Source organism: Mytilus trossulus, chromosome 10 (genome assembly GCF_036588685.1).
Source record: "Mytilus trossulus isolate FHL-02 chromosome 10, PNRI_Mtr1.1.1.hap1, whole genome shotgun sequence".
Lineage (NCBI taxonomy): Eukaryota > Metazoa > Mollusca > Bivalvia > Mytilida > Mytilidae > Mytilus > Mytilus trossulus.
Genome location: NC_086382.1, coordinates 75,276,629 through 75,298,289, shown reverse-complemented (window position 1 = coordinate 75,298,289; position 21,661 = coordinate 75,276,629). Strand labels below are relative to the sequence as shown.

The 21,661-nt window shown below is 32.2% G+C and overlaps 1 protein-coding gene across 1 annotated transcript; it reads left to right on the top strand.

Annotated features, from left to right (window-relative positions):
* Positions 1-12,225: 12,225 nt before the first annotated feature.
* LOC134686636 (uncharacterized) lies at positions 12,226-21,415 on the top strand. Its single transcript, XM_063546311.1, has 6 exons — positions 12,226-12,324; positions 13,234-13,332; positions 15,591-15,626; positions 18,395-18,430; positions 19,350-19,448; positions 21,192-21,415. Exons 1-6 carry the CDS (start codon positions 12,300-12,302, stop codon positions 21,314-21,316), a joined length of 420 nt encoding a protein of 139 aa, XP_063402381.1. The 5' UTR covers positions 12,226-12,299; the 3' UTR covers positions 21,317-21,415.
* The last annotated feature ends 246 nt before the right edge of the window (positions 21,416-21,661 follow it).

Genomic DNA, 21,661 nt, shown 5'->3' with positions numbered 1-21,661 from the left:
AATTTTGAAGTAAATCATAGACTGCATGTTAATCAAGGAAAATAATGACCTTACACAGGTCATTATTTTATGCCTTGGAGCATATACCATTGAAACATAGTATCGTCCGGGTTGATTCTGAAAAAGAATGACCTGACGTTCTGAAAGAAAATAACTCCATATAGGTATATAACATACGAGATTACAACTGAATAAATACTTTTAAATAATGGTCAAACTATTACAAATGAAGGAAAACAAAAACAAAGGTATTATACCCTCGTCCTGACAATCAAACATTCTTGTTTGCTAATGAAAACAAGGTCACTTTGATAAGTATGTTTTTGTTGGTTATAAGTGGTCTAGTGGATTCTCATACACGGTTAGACTTGTCTTAGGAAAAGTAAGATTTCAGAAAAGATTACGAAATGAATATTTTTTAAGTAACTGAAAAAACCTCAAAACGCTTATTATATATATAAAAAAAGATGTGGTATGATTGCAAATTAAACAACTCTCCACAAGAGACCAATATGACACAGAAATTAACAACTATAGGTCACCCAACAGCATTAAACAATGAGCAAAGCCCATACCGCATAATCAGCTATAAAAGGCCCCGAAATGACAATGAAAAACAATCCAAACGAGAAAACTAACGGCCTTATTTTTATAATAAATGAACAAAAAACAAATATGTAAAACTTTATTTCTTTTTTATTCGCCCCATAACTTTTCAAAAAATCTATTTCGACAACAAACGAATATATATATATATAGATATACGCGACTTTGTGCAATTTCCATTTTAACATAATCAATCAACATTGCAATCCATTTTATCACTCTATAAGTGTGTATGAATTCAGCCAATTGTTCACCAATTATTTCATTGAAATTCCTCTCTGTTTATATGATGACAACTACTGTCTCGAGATTTAAAAAACAGTTGCAACCTTTAGGTGTAAGTGACAAATCTATTGGAAAGGTGTTTTTATAGACACTAGTTTGGTATATTTTATTTCAATTCTGCTTTCTAGCAAAGAAACAACCACTGCATGATATGTTCCCAGTTAATCACGATATGTTAATCAACAACATTGCACCTTTTAGACGTTAGTCGATAAGTATTCATCACATCCACACGACATAACAGCCAACACCTAATCAGAAACGTGATTATTTGTACCATTTATTTGATTAAACATTGTTGTTTGACATGATATCTTCGGTGTTTGTTCAACTTATTAGTTTTGATTCTGCCTTTTGTATCATCAACCCCTTTTTTTCAAATTAATACGACCTAACAACCAATATATTTGGTGTTTGTCATCACTTTTTTTTTTTAATTTGTGAATTGGAAAAGATATAAGGGAGACATTTTCATCTTTAACAGTCTCTTGCCAAGACAAAGACATCATATCAACTGCTCAAACAGTCCCGGACCATGCACACACCCTCATACCGAATCGCATGTTCCTGAACACAAAAACATTAACTTTCATGCTTCCACGGATCATAAAAACTGGGACAGCATTCCTTAGTAGAGTCGCTAAAGCAGCTGTCTCAACCTACAAACACCGTCATTGACTTTATATTTTTACATCGCTTGATCTTAAAATATATAAAAAAAAATGTGCACTTTTTAAAAATATTAGTACTCTTAAAGTAAAGAATTAATTTCACTAAATACATGCTTGGACTAATTCATGCATAGTACAAGTAAAGTAAGGCCGTCACTACGTGGACGACGGTCAATTCAAGGCGGTATAACGTATTCTGCTTTGAAATTTTGTTGTACCTTTCTTCAAGACATATTTTGAGTATGTATGTATATCACCAATAAGACTGACATTGTATCTATCCGTAGGATGACTGGCACACTGTCACAAGGATCGTTTATAATGTTATACACTATGGTCGGTTCCATATATTTATGGTATGAATATATGTGTCATAACATTTTATTCAAAACAAATCTGTTTTTTTCCATTCATATTGAATGCCACAATATCCTCTGAATGTTGCTCTTCGTCCAATAAATTACATTTATGAAAACCTTTATCAGATTTTTCTTGCATTCTTTATAAAATAAAACGAAGTGTTCAACATTTTATTCATTTTATTCATTTTATTTCCTCAGATGAAGTTGAAAACCAAGTAAGAGAAAATAATCCTATGTCTGTTGACGTTACTGGGGCAGTGAACAAGAAATCACAAAATACAGGTGAGATCACAAATCATTCTAAACTGAAAAAAAACAACTTAGGTGTAATTAGCATAAACACTACTTTCAAACATCAAAACATTATAATATCAATTCCATCGATTACTATAATTACTTAAGTCTAAAATTGTAGAAATGTTTAATAGACAAAAACAGAAAGCGAACAGCAAAATCCAGCTGGGGTCAACCAAGCATAAAATTTGCGAACTAGTAATATATAAACAAAAAAATATTAAATATTCCACCAACCGCAGCACTGGGTTTTTGACGAATGATTTAAAAGTAGTAAAAAAACAACTAAAAACTCATAAAATTATAAACAGATAAAATATGGTATTTCCGCCGCATCAACACATAATTTATAATCATTAAATCAAAATGGTAGTTAGTCTGATAAATGTGTAAGTTGAAAAATTGTTTAAACTTGAACTTGTTTCAGTTTTTGTAATGTGTTCTCTTATGTTGCCGTAAACTGTTTGCAATTTTCCTTGCTTAGTAACGGTTTGACGAGTCAAACAATTTTCAATTGATTTTTAGAATTAAGTCATCAATACAGCAGTTTAGTTACTCGATACTCGAGGGCTCACATTTCCAAATTAAAGATAAACAGTCAGGGGCATTACTTAAACAATTTTATTTTTTAATTACTTATATAAGTAATTTTTTATTTTAAAAATAGTAAAATTACTTAATAGAGTTATTTTAATTTTCAATAGAAACATAGACTAAATGTAGTTTTCATGATTTTAAACAACATTTTATATCATAAAATAAAGAATTTATCAGATTTGAGAGGAGTATAGAGATAAACGGTTACTTTGAAAATAATGACAAAAATATGACTTGAATAAGTTATTTTAAACATTTTTGAAAAAAATAGCAATAACACTTATCTAAGGCACATATGTAATTGATTTAGGTTACAAGTTATAAATAAGTTCAGGACTCAATTAATTCACAAGTATCTATCTATTCATATCAGTCTACCTTCAAGATTTTAGAGGAAAATTATAATTTAATAGTCCCAAGAGACCAATCTTTGACCCAGAAGCGTCGGTATAAAAGATAAGTGCGTCGGAAAGTTAATTAGTGTTTCTGGAGAATTAGTTTTTATATATCAAGGGAAAAATAACCAGATAACTGTAAAAATTATTTAAAGCTAGTAAAATCTGTATTCTTGAACACCTATAAAAATAATATTCAGAAAAATAACTTATATAAGTTATATTTAAATTAGCCTCGTTTTAAACATTACTTGTATAGGTAATTTTAATTGTTACTTGTTTAAGTAATGCCCCTGACTGATAAAAGTGATGAAAATGAAATCATTTCTTGGAAAAAATTAGACACCATCATGATTGGTTGACTGTTTTGAAATATCTGTAAATGGCAATGGATGTGTTCTAGAAATTAAAACCACAACCCTATTTCTAGTTTGTTACCCCGATTTTGTTTTTTGTCCATGGATTTATGAGTTTTGAACAGCGGTATACTACTGTTGCCTTTATTTATCCTCGAATGTGACCTACCAGACTATACTTATTACCGAGTTTTTACATACATGAGCAACACAAAAAGTGCATCATGTGGATCAGCACCCGTGATCTTTTTAGCTTTTATCGGTAACGAACAAAAATAAGCGATCAAAAATATGTTAACCACGTCATATCCTGCATGAACCTTTCACAAGTCAAAAGTCTGTAATCCAGTTGTTGTTGCTGACGGCGATAACCATAGTTGTATTTATATATTAGTATATAAAAAAATCTCAATAAACTGAACTCCGAAGAAAATTCAAAACGGAAAGTCCCTAATCAAATGAGAAAAATCAAAAGCACAAGCACATCAAACGAATGGACAACACATGTCATATTCCTGACTTGGTATAGGCATTTTCTTATGAAGAAAGTGATAGATTTAACCTGGTTTAATCAAGTTATCAATTATCAATTTAGCATCCACTTTAGTTAAGTTTGTTTTTTTCAGTGGATATACAAAAAGGAAATCATGGAACACAGGTCAGGTCTTTGTCATTGTTTTCTCCCAATGTTGACAGTGTGACAATCAACACGATGTCGTCATCTGCAGGTAGTAGTAATATGTTATGAATTTTGTTCGGGAAAGTATTTAATGTATCATACTTTCAACATTTCCCTTGAATCATATAAAAAGAGATGAGGTACGGATACAATTGAGATAGCTATCCACCAAAGAAATTTCGAGTAAAGTTATGATGATTAGAAATAACTTCACAGTACTGACTAATGCATATCTAAGTCGAGGAAAATTAGTCACAATCTCAGTGTTTTTTTGTTCTTGTATGGTATTATATTCTTTTTGAAAGTTTTAGCTATAAAATAAGTTAAGTTCTAAGTACATCCCTTTCTTTAGTAGGTCGTTTTTTTATACTTTTATTTAGATGTGTTTTGAGGGGTTTCTATGACTATTTTGATGTTTTAATTGTGTACTCAACAGTCTTCAGTGATCAGGCATGCTGTTTCACTGTACTATGGAGAAATGTATTGCTCGTGTTTATATGTTGAACTAACCTCAACGGTAAATTTATTCAGTGATTGGGTTTTTTAAAACCTCTGTGCACAAATCTTTCCGTCATTTGTGTTATATTCATGAATAATGTATTTTCCCCTGTTTTAGCAATGGGTATTACACTTTTGACCTCCACAATTAAATTCATACTTGAAGACGCAGATGGATTCAAATTAAAGGTTACCACGCGACCTTATTCCATCCAGAAACAGTTACGTAACGCCTTTTTAACCAATGTTTCAAGTTCAGATTGAATATCCGGAAATTTTCATTAGAGGGTGCACACTGACTGCCTTAGAGGATACCCGCTCCGGTCATGCTTCAGTGATTCCCTATATAATCAACCAAACTGTTTGGGTCCCTCTAAATCCGACACAGACATATAAAAGTATACAACTTTTTGTGATACAGGTCGTCACATAAGATTCTAGTATTTAAATTTACGAAATCAATTCGGCGCATAAAACACCCAAACCCAGCGTGTTGATACAGTTATAATGGTCATTAAGGTGGCTCGGGTGTCTTCCTCCATCTTGGATTTTAAATAAGCAGATATCTTTGGTCTATATATTTGATGAAATGTGCAAATTTTGAGAGTTGTATGTAAATTATGTAAAAGACTTTTGATATAAATATAGAAAATTGTGTGTTTTAGCATAACTTCAGTTGTAATTTTGTAAAAACGCCTTGTTTGTGTTTGATTAGATTTTTTCAAACTTTGCCAAATAAGGGGAGATAACTCCGATAAAGTAAATTTTACAATAGAAAGTGATATGAATTTACCTATTTTGATATTTAGCAAGAAAACAAGTTCGGTGACCCCATTTTTTCTTTGTTTATTTGAAAGCATGTTATAAGAGCAATATTCTCACATTTTATCTTAAAGTTCTTATAGTATATTTTCGTTTTATCACACAAAATTTAATTTTCCATGAATAATCTATACAAAATCTGACAATTTTGCGCAACCTGTAGCGTGAAAAAAGTCCGGTGACCCATACTTTTTAATACAGTTTTGAAAATAGCATGATAAAAGCTTTATCTTGACAAGTTATCAAAAAATTCTGTCATTTTTAATTAAGACGCCCCAGCCACCTTAATGCATACTTATCACACTAACCTAACATTCCTTGCTATATTAAAAACTTTGCACTGACCTCTCAAAATCATTGTGTGTTTGTTTTTTTTTAATTTGACGTGTTTTAAATTTAAAATAAAAGTGTCGTTCTTGTCATTTTTGCTATCTAAATTTAATTTGGTATTAGGTCTAAGCATAACTGGAAAGATTAGGTTTTTTTAAGTGCCTTCAAGTCTAAATTTGTTACCAATTAAGGTTGCAGTTAACGGTTTAAATGGGATACATGAATTCTCTGTATATATCACTTTTTGCAAGCTTGCTATCATGTACTATAATCTGATTATAGTACTTTTTAATAACCACATTTATATATCCTTGAGGGAGAGAACTCAGGTGCAATGACTATAAAAGTAACAATATGTGGTACGATAGCCAATAATGAACACTTCACCAATTGACAAAGCAGTTTACACCAGCTTCCAATAATGAGCAAATTCCATTTTTCATAGTCGGCTATAAAAGACCATAAAAATAGTAATGTACATGTATTATCAGCTAACGGTCTGGTACCAACTCAACACAATAAACAAAACCAAATCTGATATAAAACAAACCCAATAACCACCGAATAACACGTACAGGCTCTTGACTTGAGCCATGTATATGCGCCTGAGTTAGTAACCAGGTATGGTTGGTCACGACTTTTTATAACATTGACGAAATGCTGTTTATTGGAAATAAAGAAGAAAATGCAATGAAAATTGTTGCTTCATGACAACTCGTATTGCTGTATGACATCATAGGAGTGAAAGATTTTAGTTTGTTATCCAGATTTGTTTTCTCTTATTCGATATATGATCTTTAAGCACAGGTAAACTACTGTTGCTTTCATTCATTTCACATATTCAATCATCGTTTTTTTAACTACGAAAAATAGAAATTATTTGCAACCAATGACATCAGTACCTATGATAATATATTTGTAGTGAACCGCGAACCTACAGAGTTTTCCAGCAGCGAAGGCGAAGAATTGTCAGGTTATATTCGTATATGAACTGTTATTTGATTTTGGTATTGTTATGTTAAATTTCGTTTAATTTCTATACGCCCGTTTTCTGGACGTATCATTGAATAGCGTCGTTCGTCAGAATTCCTGTGAGTCTGTCCGTCTGTCGTTAACATGTTAACTATTACTCAATAACGTTTTAATCAACTTGCATGCACGTGCGCTTTCTTTGGAATTTAAAAAAAAATACGACTTTTGGAATGTTTGTTATCAGAGAGGGGATTTTCAGGTTTATCGGAAAGAATACAAAATGATTTCAGCAGTTATGATGGAATTCTAGTTAATTGTTTATATATATTCATGTCGGCTCCCTTTTCAAAATATGTTATATTTCCGACTTTAAGTTTCTGAATATAATATGAGGTTTTATATTTATTTTTAAAAGATGATTTGCACTATTTTCATGAAACTTTGGTAATTGATACATATCTATTAAAATAACCTCGCTTTATCTTAACTTTTTTAAATTTCTACTGTTACACGGAGTAGAATTATTAACTTATTGCAGTTGGTGCACAAGGAAAAAATGAAGACACAAATGAGTCCTTATCCTTTTCATCCTTTATTGCAGACACTGTGACAATGAATACGATATTGCCAACTACAGGTAATAATAATTTGATATGATTTGATTTTTTTTAACATTTGATTTATTAAACATTTGCATAACATCAGGTAGAAGTATAAATATACATGTGTATCTAGATTTTTTTTATATATCCACATTTGATTCACGCCGACCCTGCAATTTTAGTTTTACAATATCTCTGAAGCTCTTATTTGATTGCTGACGAAATACTTAAAATGAAGAGTCATTGTAACAAAACGTGCGGACACAAGACTGGTATTATTCAAAAGAACGAAGTATACAGATGCAGTTCGAAAAACAAAATATAAAGGCAAATAAGATCAACAGAATGGTTACCTCGGGCTGTTTGAAACACACACAAAAATACATCATTATATGCGCGCAGTTACGCAAAATAGCACAGATCAAATTGAGAAAACCTTGCGGTCGCAACATCATTTAACAAAGTGAAACAATGTTAATGGTGGCTATAGTATACACACCGTATATGTATTATTTTGCTTAATATATTGTAACACCACGACCTAATAAAACACAGACACCATCAGGGATATATTGTAAACGCAAAAGTACAAACACTACACGACCAGAAACAATATTGTAAATAGTGTGACCTCCACACCCACACAAATCGTTTAAAACTTGCACAAGCGCCGGACAAACATGGTTAACAGTCCGGAAAACATAGAAAATATATTTGATAACATTTTGATTTCAAATTTTAGCTGTCAGAATCTGTTCGTCTTTTTTTCAGTTTAACCACTGTCTTAGATTAGTAGAAGTATTGGCACTCAAAAATACGTTAAACCACGCAACATCATCAACATTCCTGTAGCTTGTCAGAAGTTTCTAATCCAGTGGTTGCAATTTATTGCTGACTGTCATAATTGTTTTTTAAATTTGAGCATACGGTTACTTTCAATTTCACATATTTTATGAACTTTTACTATTTGCAGTGAATGTACAAGGAAAACGTGAAGGAACAAATAAACCCTCATCCTTTGCACCCTCTACGAAGAATATTCTGACAATGAACAGGATGTCGACAACTACAGGTATAAAATGTAATAAATAATATATGTCATGATTTTTTTCTGGACAAAAAAAGATTTATCAAACATTTGGAGAACATTCTAGTAGAAATATAGTGAGTACACTACAGATGTGGCATAAAGAGACATTGATCGCATGTATTCTAAAAAGTAAAATCACAAAAAATACTGAAATCAGAGTAATATCTAATCGGAAAGTCCGTAATCACATTGCAAAATCAAATAACAAAAAAACATCAAAAGCGAATGGACAAGAACTATCATATTCCTGACTTATTACAGATTTTTTCAAATGTAGAAAATGGTGGATTAATCCTGGTTTTATAGAAAGATCTTTGGATTCTGCATACACAGTATTTTTCTTCAATGCTATTACCAATAAAGAACATTTTTTTTCACTTGATATAGAAATTGGAAATCATGCAACACAGATCAAGTCTTTGTCATTGTTTTCTCCCAATGTTGAAGACAGTGTGACAATCAACACGATGTCGCAATCTGCAGGTAGTAGTAATATGATATGAATTTTGTTCGGGAAGTATTTAATGTCTCAAATAAAGGCAACAGTAGTAAACCGGTGTTCGCAATTAATAAATCGATTGAGAAAAAAAAAATCCTGGTTACAAACTAAAACTGAGGTAAACACATCAAATATAAGAGGAGAACTACGACACACAAGAAACACAACATTAAAATGTTAAAACACAGAAACGAACTATAATATAACAACGGCCATTTACCTGACTTTGTACAGGACATTGTGATAAAAAAGATGGTTGGTTGAACATGTTGAACCTGGTTTTGTGGCATGCCAAACCTCGCACTTTTATGGTAATGTTAAACATAACATTAAAATTACAACATCATGATAGGACTACAATACAAATAAATGGGAGAACATATAGGACAGAGAAACACATGAATAATAGCTAACAAAAGGTACCAGGTTTTAGATTTAAGACGCCAGACGCGCGTTTCGTCCACACGAGATTGTCCAGTGACGCTCTAATGAAAGCCCCCCCCCCCCCCCCCGCCCCCCTCCCAAAAAAAAAAGGTACAAAAATAAAGAGCATAGAGGACCAAAAGTTCCAAAAAGTTGTGCCTAATACGGCACACATTCAAAGTTATTTACCTTTATCTATAAAAAAAGAGATTTGGTACGGTTACAAATGAGATAACTATCCACCAAAGATAGTTCGAGTAAAGTGAATATGATTAGAAATAACTTCATGATACTGACTCATGCATATCTAAGTCGATGAACATTAGTCACAATCTCAGTGTATTTTGTACTAGTATGGTATTATATTCTTTTTGAAATTTTCAGTTATAAAAATTAAATTCTAAGTACACCCCTTTCTTAAGTAGGTCGTTATCGTTTACTTTTATTTAGATGTGTTTTGAGGGGTTTCTATGATTATTTTGATGTTTTGATGTTCTAATTGTGTACTCAACAGTCTTCGGTGATCAGACATGCTGTTTCATTGTACTTTGAATAAATTGTATTGTTTGTGTTGATATGTTGAATTAACCTCAACGGTAAATATATTCAGTTATTGGGCTTTCTAGAATCTCTGTGCACAAATCGTAAAATTCGTCATTTGTATTATGGTCATGAATATTGTAATTTTTCCCTGTTTTAGCAATGGGTATTACACTATTGACCTCCAAAATTAAAAATTATATTAAAGGCGCAGATGGAGGTCATATGTAAGGTTACCAAGCGACCTTATTCCATTCATGCTTTAAGAAGCAGCTGCGATATGGCTTTGTTAACCAATATTTCAACTTCAGATTGAATATCAAGACATTTTTATTAGAGGGGGCAAACTGACTGCCTAAGAGGGAGCCCGCTCCGGTCATGCTTCAGTGATTCCCTATATAATCAGCCAAATTGTGCGGGCCCCTCTAAATCCGCCTCTGACATATAAAAGTATACAACTTTTTGTGATACAGATCGTCACGTAGGATTCTAAAATTGAGAATGGAAATGGGGAATGTGTCAAAGAGACAACAACCCGACCATAGATAAAAAAACAACAGCAAAAGGTCACCAACAGGTCTTCAATGTAGCGAGAAATTCCCGCACCCGGAGGCGACCTTCAGCTGGCCCCTAAACAAATATATACTAGTTCTAGTATTTAAATTTACGGAAATTATTTCGGCGCATAAAGCACCCAAACCTAGCGTGTTGATACAGTTATAATAGTCATCAATACATACTTATCCCACTAACACTAACCTCAAATTCCTTGCTATGTTTACAACTTTGCACTGACCTCTCAAAATCATTGTGTTTTTTTTTAAATTTTACGTGTTTTAAACTTAAAATAAAAGTGTCGTTCTTGCCATTTTACATTTATAAGCAAAACTCAAAAGATGAGTTTGTTTAAGTGCCTTAACGTCTAAATATTTTAACAATAAAGTTCGAGTTAATGGTTAAAATGGGATACATGAATTCTCTGTATATATCACTTTTTGCAAGCTTGCTACCATTTACTATAATCTGCTTATAGTACTTTTTAATAACCACATTTATATATCCTTGAGGGAGAGAACTCAGGTGCAATGACTATAAAAGTAACAATGCGTGGTACGATAGCCAATAAGAAACACTTCACCAATGGACAAAGCAGCTTCGAATAATTAGCAAAATCCATTTTTCATAGTCGGCTATAAAAGACCATAAAAATAGTAATGTACATGTATTATCAGCTAACGGTCTGGTACCAACTCAACACAATAAACAAAAACAAATCTGATATAAAACAAACCCAATTACCACCGAGCAACACGTACAGGCTCTTGACTTGAGACATGCATATGCGCCTGAGTTAGTAACCAGGTATGGTTGGTCACGACTTTTTTTAACATTGACAAAATGCTGTTACTGGAAATAAAGAAGAAAATGCAATGCAATTTGTTGCTTCACGACAACTCTTATTTTAGTTTGTTATCCGGATTTGTTTTCTCTACTTCGATATATGATCTTTAAACACAGGTAAACTACTGTTGCTTTCATTCATTTCACATATTCAATCATCGTCTTTTAACTACGAAAAATAGAAATTATTTGCAACCAATGAAATCAGTACCTATGATAATATATTTGTAGTGAACCGCGAACCTACAGAGTTTTCTAGCAGCGAAGGTGAGGAATTGTCAGGTTATATTCGTATATGAACTGTTATTTGATTTTGGTATTGTTATGTTAAATTTCGTTTAATTTCTATACGCCCGTTTACTGGACGTATCATTGAATAGCGTCGTTCGTCAGAATTCCTGTGCGTCTGTTCGTCTGTCGTTAACATGTTTAACTATTACTCAATAACGTTTTAATCAACTTGCATGCACGTGCGCTTTCTTTGGAATTAAAAAAAAAAATACGACTTTTGGAATGTTTGTTATTAGAGAGGGGATTTTCAGGTTTATCGGAAAGAATACAAAAATGATTTCAGCAGTTATGATGGAATTCTAGTAAATTGTTTATATATATTCATGTCGGCTCCCTTTTCAAAATATTATTATATATATCAGACTTTAAGTTTCTGATGTTTAATATGGGGTTTTATATTTATTTAAGATAAAGTTTTGGTGATTGGTACATATCTATAAGCTTAACTTCGCTTTATCTTATTTGTTTGAATTTCTACTGTAACACGGAGTAGAATTATTAACGTTTTGTAGTTGGTGCACAAGGAAAATATGAGGACACAAATGAGTCCTTATCCTTTTCATCCTTTATTGAAGACACTGTGACAATGAATACGATGTCGTCAACTACAGGTAGGGATTATTTGATATGATTTGATATTTTTTGAAACATTTGCATTACATCAAGTATGAGGACAAATATACATGTGTATATAGATTTTGTTTATATATTCACATTTGATTCACGCCGACCCTGCAATATTAGTTTTACAATATCTCTGAAGCTCTACTTTGATTGCTGCAGAAATCATGAAGTGAAGAGTCATTGTAAAAGTGCGGACACAAGCCGGGTATTATTCAAAAATACGAAGTATACAGATGCAGTTCGAAATACAAAATATAGTGGCATATAAGATAAACAGAACAGTTACCGCGGGCTGTTTGAAACACACAGAAAATACATCATTATATGCGTGCAGTTTCGCAAAATAACACAGATCAAATTGAGAAAACCTTGCGGTCCAAACAACATTTGACAAAGTGAAACACTGTTAACGGTGGCTATAGTATACACACGATATATGCATTATTATGCTTATCATATTGATACACCATGATCAAACAAAATACAGACACCATCAGGGATATTAAAGTACAAACACTACACGATAAGGAACAATATTGTAAATAGTGTGACCTCCACACACACACAAATCGTTTAACACTTGTACAAGCACCGGACAAACATGGTTAACAGTCCGGAAAAACATTGTTAATATATTTGATAACATTTCGAATTCAAATTTTAGTTGTCAGAATCTTTTCCTCTTTTTTACAGTTTCACACTATTTTAGATTAAGGGAAGTCGTGGTACTCAAAAATACGTTAAACCACGCAACATCATCAAAATGATGGTAGCTTGTCAGAAGTTTCAAATCCAGTAGTTGCCATTTATTGCTAACTATCAGATTGTTTTCTCTCAAATTTGAGCATACAATTTCTTTCAATTTTACATACTTTATTAATATTTACTTATTGCAGTGAATGTACCAGGAAAACGTGAAGGAACACTTGAGCCATTATCATTTTCGTCCTCTACAGAGAATATTCTGACAATGAACACGATGTCGACAACTGCAGGTAATGAATAATATATTATATGAATATTTTTCTGGAAATAAAAGATATATCAAACATTTGGAGAACAGCCAAGTAGAGATATAGTGAGTACACTTCAAATGTGGCATAAAGAGACATTGATTGCATGTATTCTAAAAAGATAAATCACAAAAATACTGAAATCAGAGGAATATCTAATCGAAAAGTTCATAATCACATGCCAAAATCAAGTAACAAAACACATCAAAAACGAATGAGCTGTCATATTCGTGATTTTGTACAGGTATTTAAATGTAGAAAATGGTGGATTAAACCTGGTTTTAAAGAAAGATCTCTGAATTTTGCTTACACACTATATCGCTTCAATGATATAACCAATAAAGGAAATTAATAATGTCTTAACATGAATATGATTTTTCAAACCTTGTTTTGTAAAGTGGTTTTTGTAAACTACTCGCGCCTTAATTCTAAGAATACGTTTGCAACACTGCGCACAGGTCTCATTTTATAAGAACAAATTTAGTATAGATTTGAGCAACCGTTGTTTATCGATGGTCGAATCTCGTAAATTTATTATAAATTATCATATATTTTGTACCGATATGTACGTTTTTGAATGGCTAATGAGAGGCAGAAGTCAAGGTTGGTTATCAGCCCTCAAATTCCATATCGAACACCCGAGCTTTACATCCGGTAACCTGTCAATCAAAAAATATTTGTAAAAAAGTTGTCCGAAGCAGCTAGACGATAAGGAGAGATTTCTTAACTAGCAAATGACGATGCATGTAAATTCATACAAAACATGAAAAATGAGAACACAATGAAAAGAATCTGCTGTAGTAGAAAGAAATTTAAAAATCAACAGTGAAAATCACAAAGTTTCCGACGTCATACAGACTTTAGAAAATACATGACGCCACAATGGAAAAGTGATTGGTGTATGACATCGAAAGTTCAAGCGGAATATATTTCAAAATCATAGTAGCGATATGGTGTAGTCTTCCTCAGAATTAATTAAAAATGCAACACTAAACGTCGTTTAATATTTACAATTCTGAAAATTAATTTAGTTATTGTTAATTATTTGCTAAACCTTTCACAAACTTTGAATATTCACTGTGATACGAATTTTGTTAACTCACCTATGATACATTTTTAAAGTTTTTTGAATTTTTTGTTGAATATATTAAACATTAATTGGTATAATTATGCTATCTTTTTTCTCTTGCTTCATAATATGTGATAAATAGATTATTACATGTCATTTTTCATATGGTCCGTGGTATCAGCCAACGACCCATATCAAGCCCTCGGGCTAAAGCCATCGGCTTGATATGGAAGTCTAGGGCTTATATCAGGGCTAATATGGAAAATGCCATGTAATTATATCAGATTATTGCATGACATTTTTCATATTGCATGTATTCTAAGCCCTGGTATCAGCTGTATACTCCAGTATCACCCCAGAGGGCTTGATATGACTCGAAGGTTGATACCAGGGCCCACATACAGATAAATCAGCATGTGCAATGTTGAAAACCTTATACTGTAGATATAAATCAAGAGTTAATATTGCTTTTCGAACATGGCCAATACGAGAACAAAAAAAACCAGGGCCAATACTCTTCGAGCCTCGGGTCCAATTCAGCTAACCTCGAATATATAACAGGACCAATACAGAAACAGACAGTTAATACCTCTATATTATTAGCCATGCAAAAACGGGCATATAAGTACATAATGTGTGTTAAAAAATGATAACCTCAAGGTAACGGACAAGAACTGAGATAATAACATGGGCTCAAAACGTAGTTAGAGTGGATGCGTCAATAGAGTAAGCCCCTCTTTTGCTATGCATTTATTGTTTGCATAAATTTTGAATCCACATTCGGTCAAGATGTCATAATCGGAAATAGAACACCATAATACAAACGTACATCGATATAATGTATTACACACTTTTAAAAAAGCAAGTAAAAAAAATAAACATAGTCGAGAAGTTAATTATAAAAAAGGTTCTACTTGTGACCAAAAAGACGATCATGTAAAGTATATAACATTTGATGTTAAACTGTAATGTTTAACAAAGATGTTATTTAATACTTCTTGTTTATAGGTATCCGGATTTGTTTTCTCTAATTCGATATATGACCTTTGAACACCGGTATATTACTTTTGCTTTCATTCATTTCACATATTCAATCATCGTTTTTTTAACTACGAAAAATGAAAATTCGTTGCAACCGATGTAATCATAATCTATTATAATATATTTGTAGTGAACCACGAACCTACCGAGTTTTCCAGCAGCGAAGGTGAAGAATTATCAGGTTATATTCGTATATGAACTGTTATTTGATTTTGATATTGTTATGTTAAATTTCGTTTAATTTCTATACGTCCGTTTACTGGACGTACCATTGAATAGCGTCGTTCGTCCGCATTCCTTTGAGCTTGTCCGTTTGTCGTTAACATGTTTAACTTTAACTCAATAACGTTTTAATCAACTTGCATGCACGTGCGCTTCCTTTTGATTTTTCAAAAATATACGACTTCATGTTTATCAGACAAAATACAAAAATGATTTCAGCAGTTATGATGAAATTCTAGTAAATTGTTTATATATATTCATGTCGGCTCTTTTTCCAAATATTTTATATGTCAGACTTTCAGTTTCTGTGCACTGTTTTCATGAAACTCTGGTATTTGTTACATATCTTTTAGATAAACCTCGTTTTATCTTTATTTTTTTTCAATTTCTACTGTAACACGGAGTAGAATTATTAACGTTTTGTAGTTGGTGCACAAGCAAAAAATGAGGACACAAATGAGTCCTTATCCTTTTCATCCTTTTTTGAAGACACTGTGACAATGAATACTATGTCGTCAACTACAGTTATTAATAATATGATATGATTTGATATGATGCTAAACCTTTCACAAACTTTGAATATTCACTGTGATACGACATTTTTAAAGGTTTTTTCTTTTAATGTTTTTTTGAATTTTTTGTTGAAAATATAAAACATTAATTGGTATATGCTATCTTTTTTCTCTTGCTTCATAATATGTTATAAATAGATTATTACATGTCATTTTTCATATGGTCCGTGGTATCAGCCAACGACCCATATCAAGCCCTCGGGCTAAAGCCATCGGCTTGATATGGAAGTCTACGGCTTATATCAGGGCTAATATGGAAAATGCCATGTAATTATATCAGATTATTGCATGACATTTTTCATATTGCATGTATTCTAAGCCCTGGTATCAGCTGTATACTCCAGTATCACCCAAGAGGGCTTGATATGACTCGAAGGTTGATACCAGGGCCCACATACAGATAAATCAGCATGTGCAATGTTGAAAACCTTATACTGTAGATATAAATCAAGAGTTAATATTGCTTTTCGAACATGGCCAATACGAGAAAAAAAGCCAGGGCTAATACTCTTCGAGTCTCGGGTTCAATACAGCTAACCGCGAATCTATAACAGGACCAATACAGAAACAGCCAGTTAATACCTCTATATTATTAGCCATGCAAAAACGGGCATATAAGTACATAATGTGTGTTAAAAAATGATAACCTCAAGGTAACGGACAAGAACTGAGGTAATAACATGGGCTCAAAACGTAGTTAGAGTGGATGCGTCAATAGAGTAAGCCCCTCTTTTGCTATGTATTTATTGTTTGCATAAATTTTAAATCCACATTCGGTCAAGTAATAAAATCAACGGTACCAATTTTGTTGCACCAGATGCGCATTTTGACAATACATGTCTCTTTAGTGATGCTCATGGCCAAAATATTTGAAATCTAAAGCATATATAAAAGATGAAGAGCTATAATCCAAAAGGTCCAAAAAGTATAGCCAAATTCGTGAAAGGAATCAGAGCTTTGCACGAGGGAGAAACATTCCTTAATTTATAATAATTTCTAATATTTTGTAACAGCAAATTTTAATCACATAAAAAATCCGTATTTTCATGCCAGTACCGAAGTACTGGCTACTGGGCTGGTGATACCCTCGGGGACTAATAGTCCACCAGCAGAGTTATCGACCCAGTGGTAGTAATAAAATCAACGGTACCAATTTTGTTGCACCAGATGCGCATTTCGACAATATATGTCTCTTCAGTGATGCTCATGGCCAAAATATTTGAATCCAAAGCATATATTATCATGTTATTAGTTGGTATATTGTGATGTCCACACTTGAATGAATTTAGCGTCCTTGTTCTTCATAGAATCCCAAAATATTTTATGGATTCTTGTACAACACAGCTTGACCTCCAAGACTGTGTCTCAGATTTCCAAAAAAATCAATAGAACAAATTTTATACCCAATTGAATTTAGTGGTCTCTTATGAATTGATGTTGCAAACGTCATTGAAGATTTATGAGAGAATTAAATACAATAGGAAAAATCTGAGACACAGTTTTGGAGGTCAAACTGTGTTGTGTAAGAATCTATATTTTTTTTTGAATGCTATGAATAACAAAAAAGCTAAACTCATTCAAGTGTGGACATCACAATATGGCAACTAATTACAGAACAATTAATTATGGAATAGTTATGCCATAATGAAATTATGACAATTTGAAAGATTAATCCTTTTTCTTTCTTTTGGTATCTCATCTTATCTCAAAGAAAGATGAGTGGAATTACATCAGTTTAACGATGTCTGATTGTGGATGAAAAATCTGTGTATTGTGCTACCTTAAAGAAGGGATTTTTATGTTTATCAGACAAAATACAAAAATGATTTCAGCAGTTATGATGAAATTCTGGTGAATTGTTTATTTATATTCATGTCGGCTCCGTTTCAAAATATGTTATATTTCCGACTTTAAGTTTCTGAGTTTTATATGGGGTTTTATATTTATTTAAGATGATTTGCACTATTTTCATGAAACTTTGGTATTTGGTACATATCTCTTAGATAAACCTCGTTTTATCTTTATTTAAAAAAAAAATTCTACTGTAACACGGAGTAGAATTATTAACGTTTTGCAGTTGGTGCACAAAGAAATTATGAGGACACAAATGAGTCCTTATTCTTTTCGTCCTTTATTGCAGACACTGTGACAATGAATACGATGTCGTCAACTACAGGTAGTGATTATATGATATGATTTGATATTTTTTTAAACATTTGTATAACATCAAGTAGAAGGATTATTATACATGTGTATTAGATTTTGTTTATATATTCACATTTGATTCACGCCGACCTTGCAATTTTAGTTTTACAATATCTCTGAAGCTCTAGTTTGATTGCTGACGAAATCATGAAGTGAAGATTCATTGTAAAAGAAAGTGCGGACACAGGACGGGTTTTATTAAAAAATACGAAGTATACAGATGCAGTTCGAAATACAAAATATAATGGCATAACAAATAAAAAGACCGGTTACCTTGGGCTGTTTGAAACACACACAGAAAGACGACAGTATATGAGCGCAGTTACGCAAAATAACAAAAAACATAGATCAAATCGAGAAAATATTGCGATCGCAACAACCTATAACAAAGCGAAACACTGTTAACAGTGGCTATAGTATACACACGATATATGCATTATTATGCTTATCATATTGATATACCATGATAAAACCAAATACAGACACCATCAGGGATATTAAAGTAGAAACACTACACGATAAGGAACAATATTGTAAATAGTTTGACCTCCACACACACACACACAAATCGTTTAACACTTGTACAAGCACCGGACAAACATGGTTAACAGTCCGGAAAACATTGTTAATATATTTGATAACATTTCGTATTCAAATTTAATTGTCAGAATCTTTTCCTCATTTTTACAGTGTAACCACTATTTTAGATTAAGGGAAGTACTGGCACTCAAAAATACGTTTAACCACTCGACACCATCAAAATGATGGTAGTTTGTTAGAAGTTTCAAATCCAGTAGTTGCCATTTATATATCTATCAGTTTTTTTCTCTAAAATGTGAGCATACGGTTTCTTTCAATTTTGCATACTTTATTAATATTTTTTATTGCAGTGAATGTACCAGGAAAACGTGAAGCAACACTTGAGCCGTTATTGTTTTCACCCTCTTCGAAAAATATTCGGACAATGAACACGATGTCGACAACTACAGGTAATGAATAATATATTATATGAATATTTTTCTAGAAATAAAAGATATATCAAACATTTTGAGAACATTCAAGTAGAAATATAGTGAGTACACTTCAAATGTGGCACAAAGAGAAATTGATTGAATGTATTCTAAAAAGTAAAATCACAAAAATACTGAAATCAGAGGAATATCTAAGCCATAATCACATTGCAAAATTAAATGACCAAAAAACATCAAAAAACGAATGGACAAGAACTGTCATATTCCTGACTTGGTACAGATTTTTTCAAATGTAGAAAAAAGTGAATTAAATCTGGATTAAAGAAATATCTTTGGATTTTCATACACAGTACATTGCTTCAATGCTATAACCAATAAAGAAAATTGATATTGCCTTAAAATCTAAAATACTTAAATTACGAGGTCCAATTTGTCAGCCGTCATCACGTTAAAACGACGAATCAAAGAATTCAATTTTAATATATAACTAATATAGTACAAAGGTGTAGATTAAAAATTACAGCACTCCAGGCCCTTTTGTTTTCCACGTAATTCATATTGCCATTAATTAAGAAGTTCCGGGTCGAGTCCGATACCGATACCAATAGTATATTCATCTGTTACCTATTACCGTATCTGTACATTCTGCATTGAAAGGCGCACCACCATACGGTGTATTCAGGATATGCTATATACACGGGTCATAATCACAGGGTTGACACTACTAAATTGTCAAATTGTTACCTATTGTAGTATTTTAATCAGTAAGACTTTATAAGATAACAATACGAATACTAAAAATAAGGCGTATAGGTACAGTTTTCACTTTGTTAGCGGGCATGACGTAAAATAGCGAATCAAAGAATTCAACTTTATTTATAACTAATATAGGACGATGCTGTTGATTAAAAAAATACTCCATCCCAGGACCTTTTGTTTTCCAAATAATTAATATTATCAATAATTGATAAGTTCCAGTTAGACGGGTTCAAACAGAAGATTTGAAAGCAGAGAAAACTGTTATAACTATCTTATAATCGGCATGACTTTATCAAATGACAATACTAATACAAAAATAAGTCTTGCGCATAGTTATATACTTTAATTCAGTCACGGTCCCGCGATATCACGGGTGTGTTCTAGTGTATATGATTCTTAAACCTTATTTTGTAAAGTGTTTTTTTTGTAAACTAATGTCGCCTTAATAATAAGAAAAAGTTTGCCACTATGTGCCCTGATGTCATTTTAGGCAAAATTAGAATAGATTTAAGCGACTAATGTTTATTGATGTTCGAACCTCGTACATGTATTATAGATTATTTCATGACATTTTCCATATGACATCAGTCGTAGACTCCAGTATCAACCCGGATGGCTTAATATGGATCGAAGTCAGATACAAGGGCCCATATACGGATAAATCAGGATGTGTAATAACGTTCTACTGTCGATATAAAGAGTTAATATTGCTTTTCGAACATGGCCAATACGAGAAAGAAAACCAGGGCCAATACTTTTCGAGTCTCGGGTCCAATACAGCTAACCTCGAATCTATCACAGGACCAATACAGAAGCAGCCAGTTAATAGCAATATATCATTAGCCATGCAAAAACGGACATATAAGCCTCAAGGTAACGAAAAATAGTGATCAAGAAGAAGATCATTTTCAGTGTATAACATTTGATGTTTGCTTATGATTGTAATGTTTAACAATGATGTAATTGCTTCTTATTTTTAAGTATCGTATTTCCATTTGATAGGGAAAGTCACTGAAGAAGCATATACAACAAAAAGGGCATCCAGAAATGGTTCTATCCAGAGGAGATCAGTGTTGCTATGGAATCTTGGCTGCTTTATTATGTCTGTTTGGGCTTTCTCTGTTTGAAGATGTTTGATCAATAGAAAAATGATATTGTACGAAGGAGAACACATTTGCTTTAACTTTATATATTTTTAGCTCTAGATAAAATGATCACAAAATTTATTTTATTTCTTTTATTTTTAAAGAATGAAGTTTTCATAAATTATTATGAATACTGGGAATTTGATGATTTGTTTTTATTTTCATTGAATCAATCGAAGCATTTATCTAGGATTTTATGGACAAATGACTATTTAGATATCCTGATGAAATAATACATATTTCTATTCACTAGTACTGGTTTTATATAAAACAATGACAGAGTGTATGCATGACAATAAGACATTATAGGTCTAGCTAGCTTCAAAA